The 21,224-nt window shown below is 45.7% G+C and overlaps 1 protein-coding gene across 2 annotated transcripts in view; it reads left to right on the top strand.

The window, feature by feature from the left end:
* The window catches only part of FOXK2 (forkhead box K2), a 53,023-nt gene that overhangs the window by 20,140 nt on the left and 11,659 nt on the right, over nt 1-21,224 (top strand). For both annotated transcript variants that reach the window (XM_088829235.1, XM_055408264.2), the window contains exons 2-8: nt 5,441-5,635; nt 8,409-8,556; nt 11,084-11,230; nt 16,582-16,775; nt 17,544-17,719; nt 18,810-19,106; nt 19,316-19,525. In XM_088829235.1, coding sequence (XP_088685361.1) covers nt 5,441-5,635; nt 8,409-8,556; nt 11,084-11,230; nt 16,582-16,775; nt 17,544-17,719; nt 18,810-19,106; nt 19,316-19,525 — 1,367 coding nt within the window. The remainder of the gene's footprint in view (nt 1-5,440; nt 5,636-8,408; nt 8,557-11,083; nt 11,231-16,581; nt 16,776-17,543; nt 17,720-18,809; nt 19,107-19,315; nt 19,526-21,224) is intronic.

The following is a 21,224-nucleotide window of genomic DNA, read 5'->3' as shown; positions in this document are numbered from 1 at the left end:
GATGGCAGAAGCTGGACCCAGCCCTTTGGTGTGAGCAGCAGAGAGCTGGGGCCTTTTGCAGCACAGCTGGGCCTGTGCTGGATGTCAGGACATTCGGTGCTATGCTCTGAGGACATAGTTGGGACTTATGTTTTGTGTGAATATTGATACATGTAGAATGGGACAGATACTCTTCCCAGGAGAGAAGAAATAGAATATGCTATTACCACAAACCACAGCTTCTTGGGTAACAGTCTGGAAGCCCAGTGACGGGATAGCATGTAGATTTAACAGACATCAACTGTGCTGGGTGACTGAGGGCACAGAAGTCAGGATCAGTTGTGTAGATATGGCCATGACTCTGTTCTGTGTACTGCAGAACTGGGGTTGTACTCCCCTTCTTAGTTCAAGGCTGACTGTCAGGGACACACAGGCTCTGGGGGAGGGATGAGAACTGCAGTGAGGTGATGTGTCATAACTGTCAGGTGTCCCACAAGATTATTCTTGGGATTTGATGGGATTCTGAACTGCATAGACGAGAGCTAATGATGAGGATGTGTCCCAGAACAGGGCTCTCAGATCGACCATGGAGAAGGTCCAGTCTGATAGGAGAATGGGTGGTTTCCCAAACTCTTTATGTCCGTGCTCACCTTGCCATGTACAGTGTGCACAGCCTAGCCTGGCATGGGCCCAGTGACACCTGGGGTGATCTGTCAATCTTTGCATTGGATGTTGTGAAAGTTTCCAGATTTTTTATTTTTCTTTGAAATTACTCAGATTTATAGAAAAGTTGCAAAAATAGAACAAATATTCTCATTTTTCCAGATTCCCCAAATATTAACATTGACCACATTTGCTTCATCACTGTGTTTTTTCCCTGAAATTTTTGAGAATAAGCTGCATTTATGATATATTTTTACCTCTGAAATATTTCCATGTCTATTTCCTAAAAAATTCTCTTCCATAACTATTGCCCAGGTACTAACACCACTTAGCGTTGATACACTTGACCTTCGCTGAACTTAGCCGTTTACTGACGCCCACCTTCTAGACTCGGGTCGCCTGCGCCTTGAACTTTGCTCTCATTTGTGACTGTGTCTTCTGACACTTACGTTTTAGAAGAGGAGGGGCCAGTCGTTTTGTAGAATACTTGTCTGACGTTCCTGTTGGTGAGATCCAGATTTATTATTTTGTCAGGAAATCTAGAGGTGAGGCTCTGTCTTCTCAGTACCCTATGGCAGGGGCACTCTTCCTGCTTTGTGCCATGGCCATGGGGGTGGCATCTGTAGGCCTTCTCCCATTAAACGTCCTGCTGCTGCTGCTGCTAAGTCGCTTCAGTTGTGTCCGACTCTGTGCAACCCCATAGGCGGCAGCTGACCAGGCTCCGCCGTCCCTGGGATTCTCCAGGCAAGAACACTGGAGTGGGTTGCCATTTCCTTGTCCTAAAATACTCTAAAAACCAAGGGACTCCAGAGTTATCCTCATAACGACTGTCTGAATTGTATTCAGACATGTTTTTTGGAGTAGCTAGAAATGGAACCCTCTTGTAGGGAGATTTTTTCCCATTTTAGAATGTGTGTCTATCTGAGTAGTTAATCTATGCCACGAGAAAGGATAACAGGCTGGGGAACATGGTGGCTGTCCCCCCAGGGCTTGCAGTCACTGTTAGCGTCAAGGTGGAAGGCTGCTCTGTTCCACTCCTTTCCAAGTGGTGCTGTCGGGCCGGACCACTGCTCCTGCCTGTCTTATCCTTTGTCAGGTAAAGAGCATGGGAACCAACCTCTCCCTGAGGCCAGCTCCACCTCTGAAATGGCCCAGCTGGACTTGGTTGTAGGGAATAGTTTGCCTGATTGGTTAATTATTTAAACTTCTTTGCAGAGAGATATCACTAAATTTAATTTTCCATTTGGGTGGAGATTTCAATATGGCTAATTTCTGCCTAGCTATATGATGTTAGTATTAAGTATTTGCAGCAAGGCGTGGCTTTGTACATAAAGAACAGATTTTCAGAATCCTTAGAGCTTCTTTGTGAATCAGGAAATTCAGATCTCTGGACCCAAGCCATTGGCTTGTGTGTCTCATTTGTAAGAGTTTCCACTCCAAGAAAGATGCCTGTCACCAACTACAGGAGACAGAGAGGTGGAGAGAAGGGTATTTGCAACTCTGAATCCATAATAAAATTAATCATGTTTATTCAAGTAAAAGAAACTTAGTTTTTATCAGGGTCCTTGCCTAAGTTTGAAACCATCAGCTGTTGCGTTGCTTCAGTTTTGATTTGTGACTTGAGGTGTGTGACTCTTCGGTATCTGGTCAGATTTTGCTCAGTGCCTACTCAATTTTTGCTTAGGGGGTTGTGGTTCTGCTTTCTGGCTTTTCTTATTGCTCATTTTAAAATCTTTCCCTGAGACTTCCCTTGTGGTCCAGTTGGTTAAAGATTCGCCTCCCTTCCCATGCAGGGGACCCAGGCTCCATCCCTGGTTGGGGAACTGAGATGCCACATGCCCACAGGGCAGCTAAGCCCAAGCACCACAACTTTGGAGCCCACACGGACTTTATTACAAATCTTTCAGGAACAATTAAAGTGTTTTTAAAGAGCGCACGGTGTTAGGTATTATGATGGTACAAAGCAGCATGAGACACGGACAGCATGCTCTTAATTTTCCAAATCAGTATAGTGTCTTATAGGCTCTTAAACCCTTAGATGACCTGAAGTGCTTCTTGGGAACAAGGACCAGCGTGCCCAGACGCAAACAGCCTCTTGGTGGTGGGATGGGGCAGACAAGTTCTGATACTCACCTTGTGTTGTCTGCTGTTTTAATGGTTTGCTGCTCTTTTTCCTTTTGTGACACAATTAATTAAAATTATCCCATTGTTTTTTATTTCTGACTTAGAAAAGTCAATCAGTGGCTTTTCACATCCCCTAAAGGAGAAGAAGGATGTCTTCACTAATTGAACCCCAAAGAGAACTCAAAAAACATTTTGAAGTACTTGGCTTTGAATGTAACCAACATAGAAAAATCAGTTATAATGTGGGTACCCATAGTAATCACAATCCTGGTAAAGAAATAGGCCATTGTTAACTCAAAATGGACTGTGAACCCCCTGACGTTATCAACATTTTACCAACCTCTGTATCCATCTACAGATGGCTTTTTCTTTTAAATTTTTTAAGAAAATCTCTTTATTGAAGTATATTGCATGTTCAGGAAAATGTATGCTTCATACGTGTATAGTATAACTCAATGAATTTTCACTAATAGGAACTCATTCATGTCATCAGAACCCAGATTAAAAAGAAAGTTACCAGACTACCTGGGTAGCTTTTAATTGTGATTCATGGCTTACACAATATGAGAAGTAGTTCATGTTTACATATAAACATAAATACCATTTTCACCTGTCAGGTGGGGTTGGGGTTGATGGCAGTGTCCACTGATGGCTGGGACACTCTCACATGCTGTTCATCAGAGGTTGTTGGCAGGTGGCCTGATGTACCTTGTGTCACTTTAGATGCCCTGTGAGTCCTTGGAGCCTGAGGTTTACAGATGATGCCCATGCTGAGGAGATGATTGTTGTCTTTAATTGGGGACTTTGGGAATAGGATGCAAAGGAAGGAAGTCCTCCATGTGGTGGTGCTTACTCTGAAGGCAGCACTCAGTCCGTCTGTGCAACGGACCATATGGGTGGTGACACTGAGGGAACACACACGCCAAGGACCAGCGTGGGGTGTGTGGTCCTATTTCGTGAAAATCAGAAATAAACCCCTGGAGACATGTAGGTGCCCCTTGGGGGAAGGAGTCCCATTCTCACATTCCTATGATGGAATTATGCACAGGGCTGTGTTGCTTCCACGGCATGTGGAGGACAGGCGGGTGCATGTGCTGCCTCTCTGGTCCGGGCTGGGCTTCTGTGAGTTCCTGGGTGACAATGAAACAAATAGCACAGTGGATGGTGGGTGAATGTCCAGCTGTAGGAAAAGCAAGTTTTGACATCTTAGAGTGAGGCTGAAGGTAGTTTGGTTTTTTCATTTTGATAAACATTTGAATGTGAGAAGTATCTGACTTAATCCTCATGGTACTCGCGGAGGGAGATGCTGTCCTCTGTTCTGTGGATGAGGAAACAAGCACAGCCAGGTAACTGCTCTGCAGGATCAGAAGCCCTCGTGCTGGTAAAAATGCTTGTTCTAATAGCTCTGCCTTCTTGGTGAGCAGGGACCATTGCCTGAGGGTGGGGCTCAGGAACTACATAGGGGAAGAAAGGGAGGAAACTTCCTTACTCTCATCATTGTTACGTATGTTGTATTAGAAATTAAGGCCAGTAAGAGTCTTATGTCCTTCTTTTCTAGGCCTGGAGTTGATTATTTGAATCTCATGTTAGCAACAAAGAGGCGGTTGTGGGCTTACCATTTGTTCATTTATTCATGTGATTTGCTTATTTTAATTATATTTCTAATGTATAAAATGGGGCACTTTTTCACTAATTCAATAAGTGTGTACTGAGGCCCTTCTCTGCGTTTATCAGGGTCTCTTCTGGTCTCTGGATTATGGCAGGGAACCCTGCAGGCAAGGACTTTCTTCCAGTGGAGCTTGTATCCTATTGGGTGACAACAAGCAGAAATGGGATAACATAGAGTCATATGGCCAGAGTGAAATGAACAAGGCAGCAAGGGGAGGGTGCAGGGCGATCAGGAAACCCTTGGATAGGTGATTGAGGGGTTGAAGGGGGCCCCTGGGTAGTGAACGAGGGGAAGAACAGACAAGAGGCTGCGATGTGGGGTCTGACCCAGAGCGGGGTGGGGTCCCTGGAGCACTGAAGTGTAGGAAGGGCAGCACCCATGGGGACCTCATGTGAGGAGGACCTCAGGAGAGACAGGGCTGTGCCTGAGGGCAGGAGAATCAGAGGCTGGCTTTTTTCTGTCTTTGATACCACATGCAGATCTTGGCTGCAGACAGACCAGGGTGGGAACCTAAGAGAAGGGCTGGGCAGGAGATGTCCTTGGAGGTTGGCAGCAGGTGAAAGGTGGACCTGGGGCTCCTCCTTCTCGTGATGGGCCATCCGTGCCCTGTGGGTTAGCAGCATTCCTGCCTGGCCTTCCCCACTCATGCCTAGGGCTCGTCTCCTGATCCTGAGCCTGTGTCAGACCCTGCCTGGTACAGATTAAGTGGTATTTTGAGTCTTTTCTGAATCTGCTCTACCATTTTTTCCCCTGTTGGGCTGGTCTAAATGAGATTTTTGCTTACTAGTGTTTTTAAGTCATGAGACGATGTCTCCTTGTGGCGTCATGCGTTAAGCAACTTGTAACACTTGAGGCAAGGTTGAAGTGAGCTTCTTGCTGACTCTTCAACACAAGTCGAGGCTCCAGTATGTTTGGGAACACGTGGGCTCTGTCCCCTGCTGTGGGTTGGGCATCCTGCCCTGCCGCTTGGCAGATAAGTGCTGACAGTTGGCTTTTCTTTTTTAGGTGCACGTTCAGGTTTCCGAGCACAAACATCAAGATCACGTTCACTGCCCTGTCCAGCGAGAAGAGGGAGAAACAGGAGGCGCCCGAGTCCCCGGTGAAGCCTGTGCAGGCTCACATCTCACCGCTGACCATCAACATTCCAGACACCATGGCCCACCTCATCAGCCCCCTCCCCTCCCCCACAGGAACCATCAGGTATACAGCAGCTTCCATAGGGGATGGGAGTCACCATGGCGTCAGGGTGTGCGTGTGGACATGACACTGTCCAAGTTTCAGTCCTTGCCTCTTGCTCTGGACATTCAGAAGCCGTCGCGGTAAACGCTGCATCACAGTAGTGGACAGCAGTGCGTAGTGACGATGCCTTCCTTCCCAGGCGCTCTGCACGGAGAGAGATGCTGAGGGCACTTAAAATACTGTTCAGTTTCTGAACACTGTATACTGTCGGTTTCTTGCATGTGAAACACAGTTCCCAAATGTTCCTGGTTTTCACTTGTGGATTCTTTTATTTGAGTGTAAGTTTAGGGATAGATGATTTGTGGTATTGGTCTAAAGTGTGAGTTGTGTTTTCAATTGCATTTTGGTTTGATGCCAAGAGTATCTTGGTTTGCTACAAGTTAATGTAAATTCTGATCACTTACTTTGGATTTCTGAGTTTGACCTCAGTAAGGTGACAAACTTGTGTTTGTCCTAATGTCTCAAGAGTGTCAGGAAGTAGAGAACGGTGCCTTCAGGGTCTGCTCTTCACCACGGAATCCAATGCAAGATGGTTACATCGTGCTGAGCTTTCAGGGGCAGCAGCTGAGGGTCAGGTCAGGAATCACCCGGGACCTGCAGATGAGACCCTGGAATAAGGCTCAGCTGGTCAGTCTTCCGCTCCGTTAGAAGAGTGGAGTGTGTATTCAGGCACCTTCTTCAGTGTGAGCAGTGTTAGACTCAGGTGCAGATGCACACACTTGCTCCTTTTGTGAGCCCGGCTCCTGCTGTCCACAGGGCCTGACTGGAGGCAGAGAAGACATTGTTTGCCCTGTCCACTGTGGCTGAGTGAGGAGGGTACTGAGGGAATGCTGCAGCTCTGGGTTGTAGCTTTCAGTCAAACACTTCTGTTTCTTATCTTAAAAACCAGCATGGACAGAAAGGTATCCCTCTGGAAAGGCCTCTGGAGGGAGTGTCAGGTAGACTGGCTGCTCGGCTCCGTGTGAGTGCAGCTGCTGTTGGTCGGGCCTCTTCTCTGCCCCTTGCCACGGCTGCTCTTCTGAGATTCTGCCTCTGTCTCGCCCACTTGGTTGAATTTGTCTCTGTGTGATTAGATGGATCAGGTAGTAAGTGTGGCAGTGAGTAGGCAAAAATCAGCAGCTGCATGGCAGATTTTTATTCAGCATTGCATGAAAAATGTGCAGAATTCACAGAGGAAGAGGAGAATGCCCTGTTTACCCACATGGGACAGCAGCCCACAGCGGAAGCAGTAGCCTTAAGGTCAGGTCACTGACACACTGCACATAGGCGCTCAAGGAACTGGAGGTTGTTGGAAACTTCAGAGTTTGGATCAGCTCCTGCCCCACCCTCTCCTCACCTCCTGGCCTGTCTTCATCCTGTATTCCTTGCTCATCTTCACCCCACGGCCCTCCACCAGTGTTGAGCAGCACAGCGTCTCTGCTGCTGAGATGACTGACGGGGGAACCCACCACCACCCAGCCAGGGGGCCACTCACCTGCCCCACGTTGACCCTTCTGAAATGTTAGCTAGCTTTATTTTTTTTGTTTGTTTTTATTTCCTTTTTTTTTTTTTAATTGGAGGCTAATTATTTTACAATATTATATTGGTTGGTTTTGCCATACATTGACATGAATCCATCCGCCCTGGGTGTACATGAGTTCCCCTTCCTGAATGAAATGTTAGCTAGCTTTAAAATCATAGAGCGAGAGTCCCATGCTTGTGGTTCTGCCGTCTGTCTTGTTCCTTTCTTGCCAGTGCTTTGAGTTGTTCCTGGCACACTGTAAACTCTTGTTTCAAGGGTGAGTGCATACACTGATGGTGCATATTCATGATAGAGAGTCCAGTAGCGCTTCACAGGGTACCAGGTAATAGTGTGTTGCTCCACCTTCTGGCACATTCCTTTCTAGTTCAGTTTTCAGAGGTAACTACTATTTCCTAAGTATTTTTTCCAGAAATTTCTTAAACATTTTCAATACTTATTTTTTATCCGAAATACAAATGAGAGCTAACCATATATACTGTTCTATAACTTCCTGGATTTTTAAAACAGTTTTTCTTGGCATCCTTCCATTTCAGTAGCTTGTTCTGTCTGTAAAGTATAAAAATACTGTACAGAAAAGGAAGCATAAATTAAATACGTAACCTGGTGAATTTACAAATGAAGTGTCTTCTAATCAGCAAAGATCAAAAATCAAAACATTCTCAGCGTCATGGGCCAGCCCTACCTCATGAAAAAAAAAAGTGTGTTTTTAAAAGCGGGTTTCTGTTTCTGATTTCTGTGTGTTTCCTGTGAGCCCCTCACAGCCTGCCTGCATGTATATCTGTGTCCACTGCCTCCTTCCCTCTTTGTGTGTCCTGTCTTCAGCCTGGCTGCTGTTTGCTTCTCTCCAAATTTCCCTTGACCTTTCTGATATAGCTTGGAAGCCATTGTCCTTCATTGCTGCCTGTCCTCAGCTCCTTGGTGGAGCGGGACGAGCAGAGTGGTGCTCTTTGCTCCTCTTCCAGGCTGAGCCTGAGAGCCGTCATGTATGGCTCTGTGTCCTTGGTAAGTTCCTAAGATGATTTGTGTGGAAGCAAATACCTGATTCCTTAGAGTGATCTTAAATTTCACAAAGATTAGAGTCCATTTTTCCAGTGAAAATGCTGAAGCTCTCTTTTAAAATGTGTTTTCCTTGAAATAAGAGCCAGTTACCGAAATACAGTGTGAGGTATGTTCTATAATAGACTGATAGGAACAACTTTTTCTTGTCCACAGTGCTGCGAACTCCTGTCCTTCTAGCCCCCGGGGAGCAGGGTCTTCAGGGTACAAAATGGGCCGTGTGATACCATCTGACCTCAATTTAATGGCCGACAACTCACAGCCGGAAAACGAGAAGGAAGCTTCGGGTGGAGACAGCCCAAAGGTAAATAAATGTTTCATAGCTTTGAAACAGAACCTAGGGTCTGTTGGGTAGCAGCTATCTTTACCTGCATGTCAAAGAACACAGGGCCTTTTGAATAGTGCCCGTCTACGTGGTTGCGGGGTGATTGCTGAGTGTGTTCTCAGTGCTAGGCTCTCCGAGATGCATTCTCTTGATCATTCAGCCCTGGGCTGTCCTTGGTGGCAGCTGTGGGCCCAGGTGCTAAGAGCTTGAACCCTTGGTCCTCATGGGGTCAAGTGCCTGGTGTCCTAGAAGACTGTTCTTGGAGTTCAGTAGTGCTGTCCCAAATGCTGAAGGTTGCACATTTGCATGTCTGAACGTGTGTGTGCACACATATGCACACGAGCACACACCTTGAGGAGGACACATCAGTCCCTTTTGGATGATGATTATTGGATGACCTGCAGTAGGACCCTGCCTATTTCTATTCTTTGCCCCAGTAATGCCCCTTCTAGGACTTCATTTAAGGGAAATGGACAGAAATCTCAAACTAAAGTTCAAACAAAACAGAAAATTGGAAACAACCTAAATGCCCCTAAATGAAGGAAAGTTGATTAAGTAAGGGGATCTTACATGATACAGTTACTGATATGAAAGTGCTTTTGATAGAAGGCTAAGTGAAAAAAGAGAATAAAACCAGACATAGTGTTACTTTAAGTATGCATTTTATAAAATGTTGTATATTCATGTAGTAGGACAGGTCACACTCGTAGGAATGGATACATCGTGGCTGTGCACCATCTGTCTACAGCAGCCAGGAGCCTCTTGCACAGGATACTGGGCAGGCGCAGACACAGGGACACTCTCTGTAGGATTCCATTAAATTTTCCTGTTTAAAATCAGGCAAAACCAAATTGTATAGTTTTCAGATGCATTCTTAGATGGTAAAATTTAAGTCACAGCTGGGTTCTGATTAGTACAGAATGTCAGGAAAAGTGGTGGCCCTCTGGGAGGTTGAAAGTGGGCGGTGGGGAAAGGGGGGCATGAGGAATTTCTGGGATGTGGGCTGTGTTCTCTCTTGACCTAGCATTGATTGTACTGTTGGTCACTTTATAAAAATTTGTTTTTGGCTGATACGGATATATTGTGGGCCCAGGTGTAATAGACAGGGCTTTCCTGTCTATTACAGGTTCGTTTTTTTTTTTTTTTTTAAATGGAAATGTATAGAAGAAAGATTTAAAAAATAAACCTACACAACAACATAAGCACAGTGAGGAAGGCTTTATGCTCTTGCCTGGTAGGACTCCAGCTCAGTCGCTTCACCATCCCTGTCCTGTAACTCAGGGTGAGCTCATTCACAGGACAGACAGGGCAGTGCCTGACCCAAGTGCTCAGGAAATGTCAGCTATTTGAAAGTGAGGTGCCGGGTGATTCAGTCTCTCTGTGCAGAGAACATGCTCCAGCCAGCTGTCAGGACTAAGCTTAGCCTGTGCAGGTGAAGCCTGTGTTCCCTTCTTTGGCTCTTTACCTTCCTTCCTTGTCCATGCCACAGTCCTCTGCCTGTGTCTGCCTTTACTGTGTTTATCTCTAAACAACATCTAAATTGTTCGTTTCTTAACCTCATATAAGGAGTATCATCTTTAATGTATTGTTTTGCAGTTTACTGTTTGCATTCAACGTTATGTTTTGTTGATATGTGTAGTTCACAGCCAGAGAGAGGTGCAGCCTCTCCCCACTGGGCTTATGCACGTGTATGCAGTTCGGAGTTGTCCCAGTGGCAAAGAGCCCTGGTGTGTCTGAGTACGCTGGGACCAGGAGTGCCAGCTTCCTGCGCTGTGCATGGCAGCCCTGCACACCTGAGCAGTACCTGCCCGGATGCCTTGGACCCCACCTGAGTCTGGCTCCTGGTACTCTCGTCTACTTGGGTTTTCTTACATGAGGCGCTCCTTGATGGACTCTTGGCAGTTCTGAGTGGACATCACTCTCCTGCTTTGGTGTTCAGTGTTCTTGCCCCGTCTCCTTGTGTGCATGAGAACCCCCACCAGGGCCTGGGAGATATGCCAGCTCACCCCACCCCTTGCCACTACTGGCCTGGCCCAGCTCTTCACCTGACCATGAGATCAACATGATGAGCCTGTGGTGTGGATCAGCATGCATGCTGTGAACTCTCCTGATGTCCAGAAATTCTACTGGGTTTTTCTCATTTTCTTACTCTTTTTGTTTTTGCCCTTTGGACTTTTTCCTTTTGTGGTTTTAATGTTCTTTTTTATACTGTTCTACGTGTCTTCATTTGTTTCCTCCAAATTTTCCAAATGCTTTCCCATCATATTATATCCACCACCACCACCACTCCCACACACACACACAGCCAAACCCAGTCCCTGGGCAGTGACAATACAGAGTCCTAGCCACTGGACAGCCAGGGAATTCTCCCCATCATATATTACTTTTTTAGGAAGGAAGACAAGTATTATCATAGAAATGCTTAAAAATGTCAAGAATCCTGAACTTCAGTAAGTTTAGTAAAAATTTTGATTACTTCAATACTTTTTTTTAACTTTTAATACAGGATGATTCAAAGCCACCTTATTCCTATGCACAATTAATTGTACAAGCGATTACAATGGCTCCTGATAAACAACTCACCCTAAATGGAATTTATACGCACATCACAAAAAACTATCCCTACTACAGGACTGCGGACAAGGGCTGGCAGGTAAATCCTTTTCAGTTTGCTATTAGATGTTTCTGTTACATGTCTTGTAAATGTTGGCTGACAACTGAGAGGGGCATGGAGTGGCTGTGTATGTAGCTGGGGCTCAGGTAACGTGAGGTGGGTGAGGGTCTCTTTGCTGAGGGAGGAGGAGTGTGCCACGCTCTTTCTAACCTCCTTGTTAGCACATAGTAGAAGGAATAGTGGTTCTGGAGGAAATCTCAGCCCTGGTTCTACTGTCATGGTCTTCGTGGATGGGAAAGGCATGGGTCGTTTGAGATGTTTCTCTTGGACCAGTGAGGGAGGGAGAGTTAAAAATCCTGCCCATCCTTTACTTTGGAGGTCTTCTGTCTTCCTCATTAACTTCTGCTGACATTCATAGCTTTTTGAGGTTTGCACAGAGATGGTTTTCAAACTGTTACTGAGGAACCTTTTCTTCAAAAGATGCCTCCTCCAGGTCACCAGTATGCAAAACATGAACACTACTCAACTGGGGAGCCTACCTACTTGTTGACTTGTACTTGAAGCCTATTCCTAGGCTATCTGTGAATCTGGGTCTCCTCAGAGGACATTTGGAAATCGGTGCATAGTATTTCCATTGTTTAGCTTTTTAATTTAGTTTTTCAACCTCTGCATTGTATATGTTTTTTCCTCCGTGTGTGTGTGTGTAGACATTTACTAGGCAATTAGTAGAACCTCACTAATTCAGTCAGTATGAGAAAGGGTAAGTTTGAAGTGTGGAACAGTAAAAGCATATCAAAAGAGAGAAGAAATATACATTTATAAATTTTGGATTCATTAAGTAATCAGGAATGGCCACAGAATTCCTTTGAGTCTTAATGAGTATATGATTCTTTGACAAGTACGTCTGTTGAACCATAACCACAATCAAGTAATGTGGCCAAGGGGTGGAGGGTAAGCCAATTTCTGTTTAATGGAGGGTAAAGACTTTTTTTCTTCTATCTGCAGATATATAAACATGTTATGATAAAAATCCTGACTATTTCCTTTGTAAAGGGTCTTTAGTCTGTAAAGACTACAGGTACAAAATGAGACCCAGCCCACTCTCCTGGGCTGGAGCGTCTGTGTCCTGCCCGCCTTCCTATTCTCGGCCGGGTGGCCATGAAGGAAATGCTGGCTCAGGAAAAGCACTTCCATATTCAGCTACCTGGCAGGTCCCTTAAGATGGTGTGCAGGAAGTCCCGACAGTATTCACTACCATAGTTTAATATGTAACAATGAGGTTGTGCTTCTAAGAAAATGTAAAACAGAGGAAGCAGAGGCAGACAGTAGTCTGTGTCTATGGAACACAGCTTCCTCTGCATGGGCAGGTGAGGTCTCACATAGTGTCCTGTCCAGGAGCTCAGTAGAGTTCCACGCAGCTCACTGTGTAGAATTTTGATAATTTGAAGTGGCAGTGAGCTGGGCTGTAATGGGAGTGTTTCTGAAAAACCTGGCCAGACTTTCAACATTCTGTTTCCCTCCTGGTTGTATTTCCTGTCTGTGCTTTGTAGCATCCATTTATGTGAGAACTGATACTGTGCATTGCAAGGTTTTCTTGTTAAAGGCTGAAGGGCAACCTATTCCTGGCCTTAGTCTCCTGAGGAGTCAGTCAGGTCAGGAGGGGCTGTGGTCACAGAGAGGTGAGGCCCACGGAGGTGACCCCTATAAGCACAGATTGCTGCTGGCTCCTAAATTGACTTCACAGCTTGCTTAGAACTGAGAGTTACAAACTGTCATTAACACTTTTTATTGAAACATCTTCTTTTCTGTCCAGATAAAGGTTCATAAGGATGACTGTGCCTCTTGCCTGTGAAAGGCTGCTCCTGAGACATTGTGCCCCTGCTCCTGTTATTTTAGCGAGAAATGACTTTTCCTGCTCCAGCCTTCTTTAGTTATGGACATGCACTCAGATTCCTGTCCTCAGCAGGCCTTGCTGTCCCCAGCAGGCCTGCCTGTGTCCTTTTCTGTCATTGGACTCTGAGCTGCCCATCCTGGGGGACTGCACTTGCAGTCTCTACAGGGAAGGCTCATTCCTGTTCCCTCTTTCCTGGCTGAAAACAAAAGGAGTTTTGCAACCTTGTTTCATAAAAGACCCAGATCCTTTTTCTTTTAAGGAAAAAAAAAGAAAACAAAAAAACAAACCCAATTGTCAACCAGAACAGCACATTTTTCAAGTGGGGGTTTGCAGACTGCATCCTGCCACCAGGGGGTCAGAGGCGGCAGCAGGGCTGTGCTTCTTGGAGCTTGAATCCTTCCCTCTACCTCAGTTTCTAAGATGACGTGTGTGGACTCTTCCCACTATACCAGTTCTGAGCACTTCATGGAAGTCCATGGCTCCTTACTTTATGTATTTTGCAGTCTACCCATGGCAAAGCTTTTCAATTAATCTGGAGCAAATTTGACGGTAGAGCAAGATGGTCTGAATAATGCCACTAGCTGGGGAGATGGCATATTTATCTATTTTGGTTGCCTGCTTATGCCGAAGTGTTTTATTTTGTTATGACTTATAATTTTACCCTACTTAGAATAGAGGTATTTGTTGTGCCTGAGAAGTTTGAGAATTCTGGTTCTCTTGGCCCCTCAAAGGATCAGAGCTGGTTTCTGAGAGTAGAGGGAGTGACTTGTGCTCATCTGCACCCTACACATTGGACTCTCCTTTAGAAAGTTCTTCCTGTAGATTTCTTTACAAGTTCTTCCTACACAAAATACACACTGGCAAGTGCTTGGTGCTGAGTGGGCTAACAGACACAAGCTGCGTTCTGGGCAGGAAGGCTGGAAGCGCTCAGGGAGGGCGGGACCCCGGGCACAGCGGCCAGCACTGCGCCTTCCCGTCCTCAGCGCTGCGCCTTCCCGTCCTCAGCGCTGCGCCTTCCCGTCCTCAGCGCTGCGCCTTCCCGTCCTCAGCTGGGTTCTGGGAAGCAGTCTCTACTGGAGAGAATTTGGAGGAAAGAGAATGTGTAAAGTATTGAAGATCCTTTTCTTCACATTTAGTTTTAAATAATAACCCACCTTTTCTCTGAATACGTCATAATAATCTGAGTCACTGGAATCAAATTAGTGTGGTCCTAATGTGTGTAGCCTGGTTTGATCAAATTACAAAGGCCTTTAATTACCTTAGAAATACAATTTCTGTGTATGTGTCAAATATTTCTTAATACTTCTTCATATTTTCTAGAGTCTTGTTGGCTGGAGAATCACAGGTGACCATTAATTGGGCTCATTTGTCTGTGGGATTGTTGTCAGAGTAGAGGAGAATTTAGGCCCTCTTTTGATGGTGCAGATTGGGTCCAGAACAGAAAATAACAACTCTCTGACCTAAGAACTGAGGATACAGCTTGTTGTGGTGTGAGAGGTAACAGCCGCTGTGTTGCTGACCCTGGTCCTGACCTTTGTCAGTGAATAGAAGCCCTAGCACCCCAGTCCCCTGAAGTAGCATTTCCTGCCTTCAGATTCCCACTGTGCTAACCTGCCTTTCGCCTCCTAACAACATGAATGGGAACCTACTTCACCCCAGTCAGTGCAGTTCCAGCCTTCACATGGAGCTCAGCACTGCCTTTATCATATGTCACCCAGCACTGGCTAGGCAGTCACTTCTGAGCTCCTGTCTGAGTGCCGGCTTCCCGTGGTGCAGTCCAGAACTCTGGACCCTCAAATCCAGTTCACAGTGCGAGTGTCCTCCACTCTCATTTTCTGGGATGACTTTTCTCAGTCTTTTTTCTTAGGATCTGCCTTCTACTCCACGCTCGAAAGGTCTGAGTGCAGACAGAGGATTGCCTTCTCTGTCTTGATGAGGACGCCAATAATAGATTCAGTTTTCTGGAGGGATTGGTCAGTAGGTCTTGGTTGATTATCAGCCAGACCCTGCGATAAAACATCATAGCAAGTATCTTTGGTTATGGAAATACTCTGATATACATCTCCTTATAAACAGTCTCACAAATCAGACACAGCCTAGCCTGTCCCTTCATCTTGCCAATGAGATGACTGATGTCCATAGGTGTTGGTGGTTTGTCGTGGCCTGTGACTGGTGTGGTTCTTGAATAGTCCCTTCAGTTCAGTTCAGCCGCTCAGTCGTGTCCGACTCTTTGCGACCCCATGAATCACAGCACGCCAGGCCTACCTGTCCATCATCAACTCCCTGAGTTCACTCAGACTCACATCCATCGAGTCGGTGATGCCATCCAGCCATCTCATTCTCTGTCGTCCCCTTCTCCTCCCGCCCCCAAACCTTCCCAGCATCAGAGTCTTTTCCAGTGAGTCAACTCTTCGCATGAGGTGGCCAAAGTATTGGAGTTTCAGCTTTAGCATCAGTCCTTCCAATGAACACCCAGGATTGATCTCCTTTAGAATGGACTGGTTGGATCTCCTTGCGGTATTTGACTTACTTGGATTTCTGAGCCACCTCTGGCAATTCAGAATTTCAGGTTATGGCTGGCAGTTCTATTAGAAAGTTAATTGGAGAACTTAGAAATAATTTTTTGATAACCCAGAATTTTAGTTTGAGTTGAAATTTTAATAATTTAATCTATTAATTTTTGATTTAAACACTAATGTAAGTGCACAAAATGATCTGAATACATGACTTCCAGCTTTTCCTGAGCTTTTGGAGGTCTCCAATTTGGATGCAGCAGGGAGGTCTCCTCAAGTCATGCGTAAACTGTGAGCTGAGTTTTTTGTAATAGAAGAATGGACTTAGGAATTGAGAAAGTTTCTCTATGTGCTTCACGAGATTATTTTGAGTATCAAAGTATATGGAAGTTTTTTGACTGAAAGATGGTGTCAATAATATTTCTCAAACTTTGGCTCATTTTTTTTCTCCTTTTCTGGTTTGCCAAATACCTTATAGCAGATTAATTCATTTTAAAAGCTGTGATGGATTCTATAAGTTAATTTTGTACTGATAAAAAAAATATTTTGAAAAAAAAAAATATTTTGAAGTGATAGCTGTTCTCAACACTGTTCGTCTCCAAAAGGAGAGAGGTCACAGTGATAGCCCTTGATTTCCTACCTGGTAAAAAGGTAGAAGTGGATGCTTTTCCCATTGGGCGTAGCCTCTTTTCGTGTGGTGTAGATTTCTCACCCCTTCTCCATGCCCCAGTCCCCTTCCTTGCCTCCGGCGCCCCCCCTGCCGTGCTGTTCACAGTGCCCCATGTCCTTGTGTCCGTTCCGCTGCGGAAGCTCCCTGGCAGCCTCTGAGTGGTCATGCCCCGCAGTTCCTCCTGCACCTTGGGGAGGGCCGGTTTCTTCCAGCACAGAGCTACAGGACCTTTTCAGGGCACTAAAACTGGGGCACACTTTTATTTCTCAGCAAAGAAATATATGAATTCTACGTATTTTTTTATGTTTCATAGAATTCAATTCGCCACAATCTCTCTCTGAATCGTTATTTCATCAAAGTACCACGTTCCCAGGAAGAACCAGGCAAAGGCTCATTCTGGAGGATAGATCCTGCCTCTGAAAGCAAATTAATAGAGCAGGCTTTTAGGAAAAGACGGCCTAGGGGCGTGCCTTGCTTTAGAACCCCTCTGGGACCGCTCTCGTCTAGGTAAGGAAAAAAGATAAACAAAAAGACCTCACTTAATGGTCAGTGGATTTACCTTTGATGTATTGGTAAATTTTCCTTTTGAAAATGAAGGAATTACCAAATGCATTATGATTAAATGTTGGGCTGGGGATTTGGGAAAAAAAGAAGTGTTGGATGCCTCTCACGTATTTTTGTTTCTAGTGCTAAAACAATTCAGATTATAAAGTTTTATTTAAATTGTATTCCTATGTAGCATCGTTGCTTCATTGAATGCATATTGTCAATATGATGAGTCGGCAATATGACGATGCCATGTTGATAGTTTCTTCCTTTTCCTTGGCATGTGAGAAGCTCTTTAAAGCTACATCTTTGCTGTTTCATTTTTAGCTTCATTAATAGTTACTCTGCGTTTTTAAATGAAAAAAGAAATGACTATAATGTAAGTCTTGAGACCCAGCCAGCTCCACTTGCAGGCTGCCGTCTCCTGCTGCCTGGCTGTGGTTGGGAGCTGCTTAGGGAGGCAGCCAGTCCCGCCCCATGCTGTGTGGCCCATGCTGGGCGTGGAGCAGCAGCGTCCTACACACGGTGGCTCTGTCCCAGCCGTGCCAGGCTTGTTGAGTGTCTGTCTCGGGTCACAGGTGTCACACAGAAAGTAAGACTTAAGAACTGTAGTTGGTTGGCAGAAGACAAATAACACCCCTTTTTGCAATATACACTTACTAAAACAACAGGGCAGCTTTATGAGTGCTTTATCGTAAAAAATCCATCGTCTTCTTTTTGGTCGTACAGAAGTGCTCCAGCCTCTCCCAATCATGCTGGAGTACTGTCTGCTCACTCCAGTGGTGCCCAGACCCCTGAGAGCCTGTCCCGGGAAGGTTCACCAGCCCCTCTGGAGCCCGAGCCTGGTGCCTCACAGCCCAAACTCGCTGTCATCCAGGAGGCGCGCTTTGCCCAGAGTGCACCAGGTAAGGTGTGCAGAGGGCAGGTGTGGTGGGAGAGGAATGAGTCAGACGAGCATGTGGGCCAGAGGCCTTGCCTTGGGCCCTTTGAACCTTGGGCCCTTTGAACCTTGTGCCTGATAGGCTCTGAAAAGCTAACTGCGCTGTGTTCTGGTTTTTTTTCTTTCTAATCAGTTGACATTCTTTTGTGACTCTTATGTATAGATACCTGAAGAATTTTAGAATTAACCTGTTTCTCAATTGTTTCATCATTCATAAGTCTATGAAAAAGAATTCCCTCAAAAAGAAATAACATAAATTAGACAAAGTGGACACTGTCAGGAAATAAATGTCTATTCAGTAGATAGGTGAATATTTCCTAGTATACATACAAAGTCGTAACGTGGAATAAAAATGTGTGCCCTGGGGAATTAAAAAAAAAAAAGTAGTGTGAAAATGTGTTCAAAGTAATTCTGTTATGGTTCCTACTTGGTTGGCAAAATGTGCATTTTGATATTTTGGAGTTCCTGGCCATGCTGGCAACAACCCCTGCCAGTCCCCATCTGTAGTTCCTGCTGCTGGAGCCCAAATGCCCAAACCAGAAAGAGCAGAGGCTGGCAGAGCTGCTGGTGGACAGCTCTCTGTCATAAGATGGAGACTTCGATACCAGGGAGCATGACCCCCTCCATCAGGCCTCATTGGGCAGCTCCTTCCCATATCCTGTGTTGATATTTTTTCATGAGGAGAGAACTGTGGGAAGAGGTGTTGTAAGAAATCTGAACAGGGACATCCCTGGAGGTCCAGGGGTTAAGACTCCACACTTCCACTGCAGGGCGCATGGGTTCAATCACTGGTTGGGGAACTAAGATCCCTCATGCCATAAGGTGTGGCAAAAAAAATGAAAATCTGAACAAAGCAGAGATTGCATTTTTAGCAGTTAGATATACATTAACTATCCCCATTAAATATATCATTTCTTTCATTGTGAATGACTGCATTATTACCAGATGAAAGGGACCACCTCCTGTTTTCTTAAATCAGCCTTTAGATTGCGACTGAGGGGTCAGTTAGTTGGTTTGGGATACCTGAACCTCACCTCCGCTCCCATCCTTGGCAGGCTCACCTCTGTCTAGTCAGCCCGTCTTAATCGCCGTGCAGCGACCACTGCCACCGACGATCAAGCCTGTCACCTACACTGTTGCCGCCCCTGTGACCACCTCGACTTCCCAGCAGCCCGTGGTGCAGACGGTGCACGTCGTCCACCAGATCCCAGCGGTGTCTGTCACCAGCGTGGCTGGACTGGCCCCAGCAAACACATACACCGTCGCAGGGCAGGCTGTGGTCACTCAGGCAGCTGTGCTGGCCCCCCCTAAGGCGGAGCCACAAGAGAATGGAGACCACAGAGAAGTAAAAGGTGAGTAGCAGAAGCAGTCACTTTGGGCAGTTTTTCAAGCTTTTAAAAACCTGCCAGCTTCGTTCACCTGACCCTTTGCTAACATGTTACGTAACGTTGTGCCAGAGCAGGGATGTTTGCCACCTGGTTTGCTTTACTTTAAATTAGTGAGAGTTCTTCTGTAAGCTACCCATTGATGTCATTTTTTTTTCTCTTTTCTTTGAATTTAGTGAAAGTAGAACCTATTCCTGCGATTAGCCATGCCACATTAGGTGCTGCTGGCCGGATCATTCAGACGTCACAGACCACCCCTGTCCAGACGGTCACCATAGTGCAGCAGGCACCTCTAGGTCAGCACCAGCTTCCAATAAAAACTGTAACACAAAATGGGACTCATGTGGTGCCAATCCCCGCCGCTGTCCACGGCCAGGTGAACAATGGTAAGCAGTGTCCTCCGTGGGTAACTGGGTGCTACTGACGTGGGTGAAGGGCCTCTGCTTTCCTTTTATGAAGCATGGTGTTCAAGGTTTTCGTTTTATTACAATTCTCATTTTTATTTTTTCTGAAGAAATGTTTGCATTTCTTAACTGTTGGAAACGGAATAGGAAGTAGCTGGGAAGTAGCTGTGGGAATTGGCTCCCATGTAATTCCCATTGGAGGAGCTACCTGAAGAGGAATGCATTTCTAAGTACCTAGAGAGATGAAAACACTCCCACCTTCTGTAGACATCTAGGTGTGGCCTAGAAACAGCCTGGCTGCTGGATGGTGGAACCTGACTTCTGTACTGTCCCCTGGGGGCTCTCCTAGCTGATCTGTCCAGAGGCAGTACCCTCCCCTGGGGCAGGGGGTGCTTGAGAGTATCTGATGGCAGAAGATGGTCTGCCGTGCTCTTTGTTCTGAAGGCCCTCAGGAGCCCTGTTGACATGGCTCCCCATGGATGTTCTGACATAGATGAGCCTAAGGGAGCTTGGCTTTTAAATCAGAAAACAGAGAACCTCCTTCCATCCAGTTCCACGGAGCAGTGTGAAGGGTAGGAGTCTGGCTGGCTGTTGAGTCAACTCAAGATCTTTGGGTCCTTGGAGCTTGTATTCAGACATCTTAGCAGTGAGTTTTCACTCAGATGTGTGAAGTGCATGCTATCCCCTGTGTGGGCTGTTGTGATTCAGCTGCAGGACCTCAAGCAGTAGAATCAGAAGCTGTTGGCTCAGACTAGCTCTCTGTGCCCAGAGATAGTTTATTTGAAAGAGGGTGGGGAACAGAAGGCTTGATTGTGTTGACCTCTGAATCCTTACTGAGCTATTAAGGGATGGAGACCTGGGACACCTCATGTGATTCCACTTCCCCCTGCTCCTCCCCGAATTTAATAGAGGGACAAGATCTGTAATGTTTTCTAGGGAAGATTAACCACTGAGAGTTTTTTGTTTTTATATAAATAACATGCCACCTGTGGATAAATTGGGATATTTGCAACCAGTTGCCCGTTTAAAATGTTTTCTTCCTCAAGCCATGTGTCTCCTAAGTAAGAGTTGCTCAGGCCTCATTTTTCTTTTCTCTGTGAGTAACTTTGTTATCACAAGTGGTCCAGATGTGGCAAACCTGGTGACCCTTGGCATGGCTGGAAGCAGATGGTGTTGAGGTGGACGGTCCATTTCTGGTCTGAACTGTTCCTCTCTGTCTTAAGTCATGAAGACATGGTGTGGGCCAGTGATTGCCAGACATCATGTGCCTTAGAATCACTCAAGGGCTCTGTCCCACAGTCCCCAGTTGAGCAGGTCTGACCTGGGGCTCAAGAATGTACATTTCTCACGTGTTCCAGACCTTCCAAGAAGCACTATGCACGTCAGGAATGTTTTATGTCTACCTGTCTAAGGAGTTTAAAAAACTGAGTGTCCCTTTCACATATTTAAATTGGTATCTAAAATTTTTCTTCATAAATTTAATAAGCAAGGGATTAAACTTTCCATTATTAAAAATGTTGATGTTTAATTTTTATTACTGCTGTTTTTTGCTGCACATTGCGGCTTGCAGGAGCTTAGTTCCCTGACCAGAGATTGAACCCTCTCCCTTAGCAGTGAAAGCACAAAGTTCTAACCACTGGACCACCAGGGAATTCCCATTACTGATGTTTTGAAATAACAC

The sequence above is a fragment of the Moschus berezovskii genome, chromosome 20 (genome assembly GCF_049115385.1).
Source record: "Moschus berezovskii isolate FMDL1 chromosome 20, NW_MosBer_1.0, whole genome shotgun sequence".
Classification (NCBI taxonomy): Eukaryota; Metazoa; Chordata; class Mammalia; order Artiodactyla; family Moschidae; genus Moschus; species Moschus berezovskii.
This window is presented reverse-complemented; position numbering and strand designations above follow the sequence as displayed.